Source organism: Xiphophorus couchianus, chromosome 24 (assembly GCF_001444195.1).
Source record: "Xiphophorus couchianus chromosome 24, X_couchianus-1.0, whole genome shotgun sequence".
In the NCBI taxonomy this organism is placed as follows: Eukaryota; Metazoa; Chordata; class Actinopteri; order Cyprinodontiformes; family Poeciliidae; genus Xiphophorus; species Xiphophorus couchianus.
The window spans coordinates 6,430,598-6,442,631 of NC_040251.1; the positions used below are offsets into that span (position 1 = coordinate 6,430,598).

Here is a 12,034-nt window from a genome sequence, read left to right on the forward strand (position 1 = left end):
AGATTTCCACTTCACAGACAAACAAACTGAAGGTATATAAAGTCTGTGTTTCCATCTCTGAGACATCCTGTGACCAGAAACTGCTGCTGGAACAGACTCTTCAACTAACCATCAAAACAAGGTGACATTTAAAGTCCTACTGCTCATCATGATGCTTTATGTCTTGATTGAGATGATTTGTGACACTAATTATGAACTTTCCTAATGATTCTTTCTACAGATGGCTGCCGGTCTTGTCTTCACTCTGCTTCTTGGTCTGAGCTTTGGACTCTGGGATGGAGCTGATGTAAGTATGGAGAAGGACTTAAAACAATGACTGGTATGTCTCTGTTGTGAGCTTTGGCTGACTGACGTAGATCAGATGGAGCAATCTGAGCCATCATTTGGTCGAAGTTCAATGAGGAAACTTTGTTCTGTTGGGAATTTTGTCCTAAAACTTTGGGTTTTTCCGTCCACAGGCCGGATGTAACCTGAGAGGTACGTGCTTCTTTTATTGTAGGAGTTTTTAACACCTAAAAGATGACAATTACATTGTGAGAAGTTCTTTAAAAAGACAAGAAACCTTTGCATAGATCGGCTATATTGGGTCATCCTTTAGGTGCAAGTACAGGATTAATAAACTGTTTAGTCAGTACATATTGCATAGAAACATCCCATCCTACAAGGCAGATTGACCACTGTAGTTTTTACAGAAGGCAGCTGGAAATGCTAAGAAGGCAAATTATTTTCTGAGTAAAATAACAGAATCAGAACCAATAAATGTGTCATTTCAGAGGTTTTTCATGTGAATATATTTTTTAATAACTGTCATCTCCTAAATCCTTTTGTTAAAGTGCAGAAATTTTAATTGATTATCCATTTTTAAACATTGATTATACTTTTTATTCATTTTTACCATATTGTTTGATGCTGTCAGGAAAGTGGGATGTTGTGTTTTCTCTGTGGTTCTACACTTCCAGTAGGTAGCCACAAGAGGGTGCCACGGTGAGCCAGTTGAAGGACTCAGGGCCGATTCCCTGCAGGTATGCAGCCAGACTTGCAACTCCTTCAACCTCATCATACGTAGATACACGGAGCTGGTTGCCTGTCACTCTTTGCCTGAGTGTTAACTCATGTTGTGATGCCAAGCCCACCTTGTGAACTTCTGAGTAGTTTTCTGTGTGACGTATCTGAGCCCTGTGTTACTTCTTGTGTTTTGCCTCTCTTCAGGTCTGCTCCATCATTGTTGTACAACCTGCCCCCCCTCCACCAGTTCTGCAGCAACCACCATCAGACTCTCTAGGCCTCTCCCTACTATTTTGCAGTTTCTACCTCAAGACCAACACCCCACTCAGCCTTCCCTTGTGGACTTCCACTAATTTATTATTTCTTCCAGAATCCTTGTATCCCCACGTTGCCTACCTACCCTGTATCACCACCTTTGCGCATGTAACCCCCATATATGTGTGTAATATTATTGTTAGTAATAATTTTATATTTTGTTTTTATTGGATTTTGTCATGTAATTTAATGCACCAGCAAATCGGTTTCTATTTTAATTTTGGGTTTTCTTTTGCTACCAAAAACTGCCAGTTAGTTACACTCTGGTTTAAACAGCAGAGAAAAATAGGAGTAGAAGAAGGAACCGTAACTGGCTGCAGCACATTGTGCTGAGCTATTACACGCTGAGAGAAAAGAAAGCACGTTATATGATAAATTCTGATGAATTCCGGTAACGGTTGACAGAAGAGAAGATAAGTGACCTGATCCTTGCAGTTAAATCAATTTCTGCTGTGATTTTCTCCGGTTGTTTTTTTTTAGAACCACATTCAACTTGGAACGTTGTCCAGCTGCACACCGCCGCAGGCCTGGATTGGATGTGCTGAGCTCCAGGTTTCAACCTAAGACCTGGGACTGCTGGATCCGCTGCCTGCTTTGCACTGGATTAAGATAAGATTTTCTATCCAAAGAAACACATGGCCATTGAATTTGACAAAGACTTGACCGACTGACTTAAATTTCAATTACTGAACTAAAGAAAGGAACTGAACAATAAGAAATCTGGACATAAAGAAAACACACTACCTGATATAATAAGGGTGGACACTTTCTGTTGAAAAAAAGTTACAATAATATTCTGTTTAATTTTGTATTAAACAGTCTGTTCATTTTCCTTGGCAATATGGTTGTTTGTGCTTATTATCCTCCTTTTTGAACTTAGCAAGAAGACTAATTGTAACTACAACACTTGAAATCTAAATTTCTCAACTTATCTGTTCGTAAGCTACACAAATTTGTTACACACATTATTCCACTTTGTAAATAAACCCAATTTTACTGATTTCTTCTCTGCATGTGGGTTAGAAGCCTAAACAGACACATGACAGAACACTCAGGCTAACCAGACCCAGCACAGAGTCTTGGGAGAGCACTATCAGAACAGGCCTTTGGCTTTCAATCACATGAAACTGTACTCTGAACCCTCTCTGCACCATATAATAGTACTAATCAGGCTTTGGCTCATATTGCTGCTGGGTTACAGAATATGACTGCTCAACCTCCAGCACCCTAGCGTGATGTTTTACCACCAGCACCAGACAAACTTGTTGGTGATGTCAGTTGTTGTGGGAGTTTTCTTCTCCAGTGCTCTTTAATTTTCAATCATTCACTGTCTTCTCCCACTGACAATAGCAAGATACACAGCCTGGCCAAAAAAAGTCGCCACCTGGATTTAACTAAGCAAATAGGTACAAGCCTCCTATTGGATAAGTACTGCATAGGCGATTATCTTTCAGCTGGCAACAAGTTATTTAACCTCAGCTGATGCAATGAGTAACTCCTCATTTCTTAAACAACCATGGCAAAAGACACATCCTGTGGTCGTGGAAAAGACGTTAGTCTGTTTAAGAAGGGTCAAATCATTGGCATGCATCAAGCAGAGAAAACATCTAAGGAGATTGCAGAAACTACTAGAACTGGGTTAAGAACTGTCCAACACATCATTAAAAACTGGAAGGATGGTGGGGAACCATCGTCTTCCAGGAAGAAATGTGTTTGGAAAAAAATCCTGAATGATCGTGATCGGCGATTACTTATACGTTTGGTCAAATCAAATCGAAGAAAAACAACAGCAGAACTCAGGAATGTGTTTAATTGTGAACGCAAAAGCATTTCCACACGCACAATGCGAAGGGAACTCAAGGGGTTGGGATTGAACAGCTGTGTAGCCGTAAGAAAAGCTCTAATCAGTAAGGCTAACCAGAAAAAAAGGCTTCAGTTTGCTAGGGAGCATAAAGATTGGACTCTGGAGGAATGGAAGAGGGTCATGTGGTCTGATGAGTCCAGATTTACCCTGTTCCAGAGTGATGGGCGCATCAGGGTAAGAAGAGAGGCAGGTGAAGGGATGGACCCATCATGCCTAGTGCCTACTGTACAAGCCTGTGGGGGCAGTGCTATGATCTGGGGTTGCTGCAGTTGGTCAGGTCTAGGTTCAGCAGCATTGTGTGCCCAAAGAATGAGGTCAGCTGACTACCTGAATATACTGAATGACCAGGTTATTCCATCAATGGATTTTGTCTTCCCAAATGGAACGGGCATATTCCAAGATGACAATGCCAGGATTCATGGGGCTCACATTGTGAAAGAGTGGTTCAGGGAGCATGAGACATCTTTTTCACACATGGATTGGCCACCACAGAGTCCAGACCTTAACCCCATTGAGAATCTTTGGGATGTGCTGGAGAAGGCTTTGCGCAGTGGTCAGACTCTCCCATCATCAATACAAGATCTTGGTGAAAGATTAACGCAACACTGGATGGAAATAAATCTTGTGACACTGCAGAAGCTTATTGAAACAATGCCACAGCGAATGCAGGCTGTAATCAAAGCTAAAGGCGGTCCAACAAAATATTAGAGAGTGTGACCATTTTTTGGTGGCGACTTTTTTTTTGGCCAGGCAGTGTAGCTTACAGTCTTGGCTTACTCTCTGGACATGCTTTGAAATGGGCAGAAGTCCGCTTTCAAGACTACACAAACTTTGGGATTAGTTTGGAGGATTTTGTTAAAGAATTCAAAATGACTTAGCTTAAACCCTAACCCTGAGTCCCTTTCTAGGGTGTTATGGAAGATCAGGCAAAGCCAACAGTCTGTCTCAGATTTTTCTACTGACTTCTGCACCATTGCAGCTGCGTCTGGCTGGGACTCATGTGCACTAAAGAGTGTTTTTATTAATGCTTTAAATGAGTCACTGGAGGATGTAATGGTTCTGCTAGATGAACCAGAGACTGTAGATAACCTGTTTACCCAAGTAACCCATATTGAGCTGAGATTAAAGGAAAGACTACAAGACCGACCAAGAATAAACTACCTCATTCCTCCCATTAATTTTTCACCCACTTTCACTCTGTCTCCTCATCCTCCTCAATCTCTAAGTCTCATTCACAAAAACCAGAACCAATGCAACAAGGTCAGACCTAGCTATCCCCTGAGGAATAGTAGCGCAGGATGCAGTCCAACCAGTGTTTGTATTGTGGAGGTTCTCATCACTTCATTGACACTTGTCCCCTTTGGTTAAAAGCCAAAGTCCATCAGTAACTAAGGGGAGTCTAATGAACAAGCCCACATGCACCACATCTCCCCGTTTTTCCTTCCTGCTCCACAGTTTTTTCAATAATACTCATTCCATATCAGCGCTTTGGTTGATTGAGGTTGCGAACAGACCCTCATTTCCCAATCCATTATTCATCAACATAAAATAGAGTCTATTCCTATGAGGAACCCTCTTGAGACTACAGACCTCAATGGAAGACCCTTGCCACCCATAACCCATTGTACCAACCCATTTACTCTGATCATCTCAGGTAACCATCTTGAAACTGTTACTTTCTTTGTTTTTGATTCCAAACATTCATCCATCATACTAGGTTTTGACTGGCTACAAAGACACAATAAATATCTCAACTTGTGAAATTGCTGTATTGAATCCTGGCCCACTGTCTTTCTTCCTGTCTGCAATCTATAATCCCTCCTAGACCACCACCAGGGAATTCACCTGTTGATGAATCCCCAGAACTGAGCCACATCCCAGAGGATTATGGATCTTAAACAAGTTGTCTGCAAAAGCAAGGCTCTATCGCTGCCACTCCACAGATAATACGACTGTGCCATAAACTGTCTCCCTGGAGCACCTTTGCCTTCTAGCTGTCTCTTCAATGTGTCTCACCTCGAAAGAGAACCCATAGAGAAGTATATAAATTAATCTCTTGCTGCTGGCATTATTAGACATTCCTCTTCTTCTCTGGGGGTGGGTTTCTTTGTGTTTAAGAAGGATGGCTCACTCCGATTCTGCATCGATTACCATGGACTAAAGCAAATCACCAAGAATCATTACCCTCTGTCACTTATCTATTCAGCTTTCGAACCCCTCCATGATGCTAAGATTTTCACCACACTTGACCTCCGCAATGCCTAACACCTAGTCCGTGTCAGCCAGGGAGATGAGTGGAAGACTGCTTTCAAGACTCCTCTTGGTCACTTTGAATACCTTGCCATGCCATTTGGACTCTGCAGTGCCCCACGCCATCTTTCAGGCCATCCAATGAATCTGGACCAATGCCATTGCTTCTCTCAACCAAACAGCAGAACATAACAAGAGATTCTCATACAAGATACATATTCCCACCTCAATACACCCCAGGTCAGAAAGTTTGGTTATCCTCCCATGATGTCCCATTAAAGTCCATGTCTAAGAAATTCTTATCCAGGTTCATCTTTCTGTATGAGATCCAGTCCATCATAAGTCCCTCTGTTATCCATTTTCACCTACACCAAAGTCTTCATATCCACCGAACCTTCCATGTTTCCCAGATCAAACAGTCCATACAAGCACTTTGTGCCCTCCTTCGGAGGCCCCACCTCCCACCCGAGTCATTAATGGGCATCCAGCTTTTGACATCCAGTGGATCGTGGCCTCCTGTCGGCGAAGTTGGGGGTATCAATGTCTTGTTGACTGGGAATGCTACAGTCCTGAAAACCGTTCATGGGTGACGCAGTATTTCTGTCATGAGGTGCGGTGGTGAAGGTGGTGAGGCAGACGCTGTAGACCCAGGTAAGATGAGTAATGAAGGTTTTAATGTAAAAGAATCCAGAAATCACAGTCCAAACACCTGGCAGCACGGCTGAGCGGAAGCCAAGGCTCAACGCCGGTAGCAACAGGTTAACCCAGTGGACATAGCAACAGAATAACGCTGACAACAACAAGGGCCCGACAAAGACACAGACACACAGGTGACACTAAATAGGTGACACAGGAGGTAATTACGGAACGAGAAAACCCTGGGAGTAATCAAAGGGAGACAGGACAACACGGAGACTCAGAGACACAGGAAACTTAAAATAAACATACAGAAGAACACGGAACATGACAGTTCCCCCCCCCCACACACACACAAGGGCGGCTACCAGACGCCCCCCAAAAAAACAAAAACACAAGGGTGGGCGGAGGGGTGCTGGATGGGGGGCCAGACTCCAAAACAACAAAAAACGACCCACAGAGCGAAGGCAAAGGAGGCGGGAACCACAGAGGTGGTCCGGCGGCCGTTCGCGGCGCTGGAGGTGGCAACAACGAGTCTCTGGAGGAGCACTAAGAGTCTCGGAACTGGCACTAAGGGGCGGAGACTCAGGGAGAGCACTGGGGCCACTGGGAAACTCTGGGGACACACTAGGAAACAACGAGGGAGCAGAAGACCCACTAACTGGAGCAGAAGACCCACTAACTGGGGCTGATAACTCACTAACTGGGGCAGGAAACGCCCTAAGCCACGCCGCCTGTTGGCCAGGTGCCAGGAATCCCATCACCATGGGAACAACGGCTGGAGCAGTCTCAGGAGCAACGACGAGAGGCGGAAGATCTGGAGCGGCGGCGAGAGGCGGCAAGAGGCGGAAGATCCGGAGTGGCGGCGACAGGCGGATGATCCGGAGCGGCGGCGAGTGGCGGAAGATCCTCAGCTGCGGGCTCTGGAGGTGCTGGTCCCGGAGACGCAGGAGCTGGGCTGGCGGAGAGATAGTCCGGCTTGGGAAGCAGAGGGTTTCCTTTCAGCACCGCAATGGCTGTCAGGCGTTGCCACTCTGCCTCCTGTTGCAACTCCGCCAGCCCCAGATGCGGAAGTCGTGGGATCCACTCATCCAACATGAGGACCATGCACGTGGCTATATTCAGGCGCTGATGTGCCGAGTACAGGCTTGCCACAACCGCTACATAGTCCTCGATCGTTCTCAGCAAGCCTCCTGAGTCCATGATGAAATTAGCGTGCCTCACCGTACTTGTGGTTGGGTCCTTCTGTCATGAGGTGCGATGGTGAAGGTGGTGAGGCAGACGCTGTAGACCCAGGTAAGATGAGTAATGAAGGTTTTAATGTAAAAGAATCCAGAAAACACAGTCCAAACCCCTGGCAGCACGGCTGAGCGGAAGCCAAGGCTCAACACCGGTAGCAACAGGTTAACCCAGTGGACATAGCAACAGAATAACGCTGACAACAACAAGGGCCCGACAAAGACACAGACACACAGGTGACACTAAATACACAGGAGGTAATTAGGGAACGAGAAAAACCTGGGAGTAATCAAAGGGAGACAGGACAACACGGAGACTCAGAGACACAGGAAACTTAAAATAAACACACAGAAAAACACGGAACATGACAATTTAATCTTGACCCCATCTCTCATAGCTGACTATGAAGCCTCCTTTGCGTCCACTTCTTCTGGGAAACCAGATGGTGGTCGTTGGGGGGAAGGTGATGTCAGGAAAGTGGGGAGTTGTGCAGCCACACCCGCAACTCCTTTAACCTCATCCTATTCTAGTTATAAGAAGCTTGTTGCCTGTCACTAATTTGCCTGAGTTGCCTGAGAGTTAACCCATGTGGTGACGTCAAGTTCACTTTGTGAACTTCTGAGTTGCTTTCTGTGTGAAGTATCTGAGCCCAGTGTTACTCCGTGTTTCCCTCTGTTCAGGTCTCCCTGAGTACCACCTTGAATCTATCTGTGAAACCTCTCAACCATCATCAGACCAGAACCAGCCATAACCCTCAGCTTGGATTTTCTGACTGGTAACTTTTAGCTCCTCCATCAACGTTGTACCACCTGTCCAACAGTTCTGCAGCAGCCACCGTCCCTCAGCCTACTATTTTGCAGTTTTTACTTCAAGACCAACAACCCACTCAGCCTTCTATGGCGGACTTCCTTATCATTCTCTGTAAGTCCTTTATCCAACATTTCCTTTTACCTTCATCTACTCCACTAATTTATTATTTCTTCCAATTTATTATTTCTTCCAGAAGTTCCCCACATCGCCTACATACCCTGGACCACCACCTTTTCAAATAAACCCCATTTTACTGATTTCTGTCTTGAGTCTTTCTCTGTATGTGGGTCAGAAGCCTAATCAGAGACATGACAAATGCAGCTGAACTTCTATACTGTGTCTGGAGTTAAAATTATGCTGATTATCAATTGAATGTATTTACCTTCTCTCTTCACATTTCCCAGTTGACATATGTGAAGGGTGTGAAAAGGATTGGACTTGGTACGACGGTCGATGTTACCTGTATGAGAAAACTGCAAAGAACTGGGCTACAGCTGAGGTACAACAGATGTGATGGTCACAGCAGAATTCCTACATTCAAAAGAAATGTACATTTATTGATATAAGACAATAAGATTCACCAACAACAAGGTTACAGAAACTGATTTCCGTTAAACAAATAGAACCATAATTTCTAAAGCTTGTCATTCAGCTGCACCAACTGTCTCACTGCACAGAGGAAAGTTTAAACCTGTGTTGCCTTTTTCAGAACTTCTGCCTCTCATTGGGTGCAAATCTGGCCTCATTCCACAGTGTAGGGGAGTACAACTTCATCAGAAAACTTATCTACAAAGTAACTGGAAAACACACACAAACTTGGGTTGGCGCTCATGATTCAGTAGAGGTGAGAATTTAAAAACATATAAATAACTGTTTGGTTGATGACTTTCTATGTCAAGATGCATTTCTCATGGCACTTTTTGTAAATGCTTTGAGACGACCTTTGTTGTGAATTGTTGTTATATAAATAAACTGAATTGAATTGAACAGGTGTTCCTAATAAAGTGGTCAGTTCAGTCAAATACATTCCAGTTGATCCTGGTTATAACACGATGCAGTTAATTGCAGATTAGAATATCAATTGGTCAACAGTTATCTCAGGAAACCCAGTTAGTTGTATTGAATAACTGACTATGCTAAACTCCCTCATGCTGAGGAAGCATGTGGCAACAGTGGAGAGGAATGAGAGGAGACCTCCAACAGAACCAGAACCTGCCTCTGTTTTCCACCGGCTGCTCTGACCAGCTGAGGGTTTTAAATAGAAACGATCCAAACACAGTTCATGTTTTCTATAATGAGTGACAGAAGTCTATGTTGGTTCTGTGTGATTTGTTTGCATAGGAACTTAAAACTAAATGTTCTTTCAGGAAGGCTACTGGATGTGGAGTGATGGTTCCAAGTTTGTGTTTAATTCCTGGGGCAAGAATGAGCCAAACAATTCTGGTGGAAACGAACACTGCATGGACATCAACTTACATGGTATTTATTACTGGGAATCACAATCTGTAATTTAATAATTTCGTTTAAATGTATGTTTTTATTATATCTTTGTGTCCAGTGATTTAGTAGGTGGGAGTCTGTCCTGTGATCGGTGGGTTCCTGGTTCGAACCCCCACTCCATTCATGTCTATTGTGTTTTTGGGCAAGACACTTCATCTGCCCTGCATGCTTTCTGTAACTGATCAATCAAATCATGTCCAAGTCTTTGTCAAAGGTTTGCAGTCAGGATTTGTCTCTTTGTCTCTTTACAGAACAAGAAAATGTGAATGATTATGGCTGTTACGAGAAGCTTCCCTTCATCTGTGCCAGACCCCTGTAACCTTCTCATGCCTTTTAATCTGAAATGTCCATATGGCTTTCCTGCTGGTGATGTCACTTCCACCTGGATGTCAAGCCTCGATGACATCACTGCTGGAAGAATCTGATTTCACTTCATTTGATCACTTAAATAAATATTTTCTTTCTATGAAATCTGATTGATTTAATTATAGGATTTAAAATATGTCACAATTCCAATTAAGCAGCAACTTATAAATTAATTGGTAATAGTTCTAAATCTCAGCTATAACTTTATGCTGAAAATCATCAGAATATCAGGGCATCAGTATAGTAATAACAATCTATGAAATATGAACAGTTTTCATAAACTCTGTACCACCTGTTTTGAACAAATTCACTAATGTCAGAAATATTTTATACTTAATGAAACCTTGTAAAAATGTTTGTCATCATAAACCTCTGAAACACCAGAGCATCTTTAGTTAAAAATCTGTTGACCCAACCAGAATACTGCAGTTGGGTCGTTATTAGGTCTGACAGCAGGATGATGATCCAAAACACATGAATACAGACATTTTTCAGCAGACGGAGAATCAACTTTCTACCATGGTAATCCCATCGCTCAGACCAAAATCCTACAGAACCCCAGTGTGCTTAGCTGAATATAACCACAAAGAGAATACAGAACATAGACTGCTTAAAAATAAAGGAATGTCGGGACTCATTAAGTAAAAACCTAGATTTATAAAAATAAATGCAATGTGTCTTAAACTCTTGTGGCTACGTTTACATGTTTGAAAGTTAACTAGAAACCTAAAAATGTACATGCCAAACTATTTTCAATCCCTTTATTTAAACTGCATTATTTTTTTTATCATTCGTCCTTCCATTGTCTACACCTGCTTGTCCTGGAAGGGCCGAAGAGGGCCTGCTGCACCTGGTCAGAGGTTTGTTTCCTATTAGAAGCTGTTGGTGAAAACAGCTACATCCACAATCTCCTGCTCAGCTCAGGTCATCAGAGGCATTTGGCTGGCAGCTTTTGTTAACAGAGTTTTTCTCACTGTAAATGACACTTTTGCTGATATCTGCACATCTCTGCTGTGCACACTTCAGGGAACCTGTAATTCCACGGTTCCTTCTGCAGAATCCTAAGTAAACCTGGATGATGGTTTATTCCTTTGGCTGCGATTAAGTACTGGATGCATTAACAGTAACCTTTATTTTTGAATCTTTAGCTCCTGGGACATGGAGGAGCCTTCTCTCTGCCAGTGAGCATACTGTCTCCCCAGTGTTGCCATCCAAAATGGAGGATGACAGAGAATGTTTGTCCTAGTTGTGGGGTTTTTAGGTCTCCATGACATCACAGGGTTTCCTTCCTGAAATTCCTCCTCTTCCTACTGCTGGATCCCAGGTTAACACAGTATATTATTGAATCTTTATTGAAGTGTCTCTCTCTGTGCTTGAAGCTGCTGCTGAACTGTAGAGCTCTCTCAGTGACAGACTGCAGAAAGGACTACTATCTCAGATCCTTTCTCCCAGCAGCTATAAGAATTTTTAGCCATCATTGACCCCAACAAACTCAATTTGTGATGGTATTGGTAATATTAACAGTTTTTACTCACTTTAAAGAACATTTCTGCTGATATCTGCAGCATAAATGTTCTACTGCTGTTGCAGTCTTTATTGTCACTGTAAACAGCCTGTTATGTTTTCATGCTCAATTGCACATACATATTTTGTACATCCATCCATCCATCCATCATCTTACATCCTCATACCTAGTGGGGTCATGGATATTTTGATCATAATTTAAATTAACCTGTTCAGTTGCACATTCCTTTGGGACAGGGTTTTCTATTTATAATAATTACACAGTATATATGGAGAGAGTTTGACCTTACTGTACATTATTGAATCCTGTTAGAAAAATTATCTAAGTTCATTTACTTGTGAGTTTATTTGAAAGGTTATGTTTTCATATTATTATTTTGTGTGTTGTTTACTTGACTTCTTTTCTTTTGTGATACACTATTAACCATTTAAACTGATGTTTGCCTGGAGGCTAGAAACATTTACACATTCCTGTGTTATCAGCTTCCTGTGAAACTGATTGGTTGCGGTCAGCCTGGTGCCTGG

At 42.9% G+C, this 12,034-nt stretch overlaps 1 protein-coding gene across 2 annotated transcripts; it reads left to right on the forward strand.

The window, feature by feature from the left end:
* Positions 1-10,090, forward strand: LOC114140837 (galactose-specific lectin nattectin-like). Of its 2 annotated transcripts, XM_028011091.1 has the most exons (7): positions 4-121; positions 221-286; positions 459-477; positions 8,524-8,618; positions 8,829-8,963; positions 9,487-9,598; positions 9,871-10,090. In XM_028011091.1, exons 2-7 carry the CDS (start codon positions 221-223, stop codon positions 9,936-9,938), a joined length of 495 nt encoding a protein of 164 aa, XP_027866892.1. In that variant the 5' UTR covers positions 4-121; the 3' UTR covers positions 9,939-10,090. The 2 variants fall into 2 exon arrangements, with proteins under 2 accessions (XP_027866893.1, XP_027866892.1); XM_028011092.1 differs by lacking the exon at positions 8,829-8,963 and having other exon boundaries at positions 1-121.
* Positions 10,091-12,034: the final 1,944 nt, after the last annotated feature.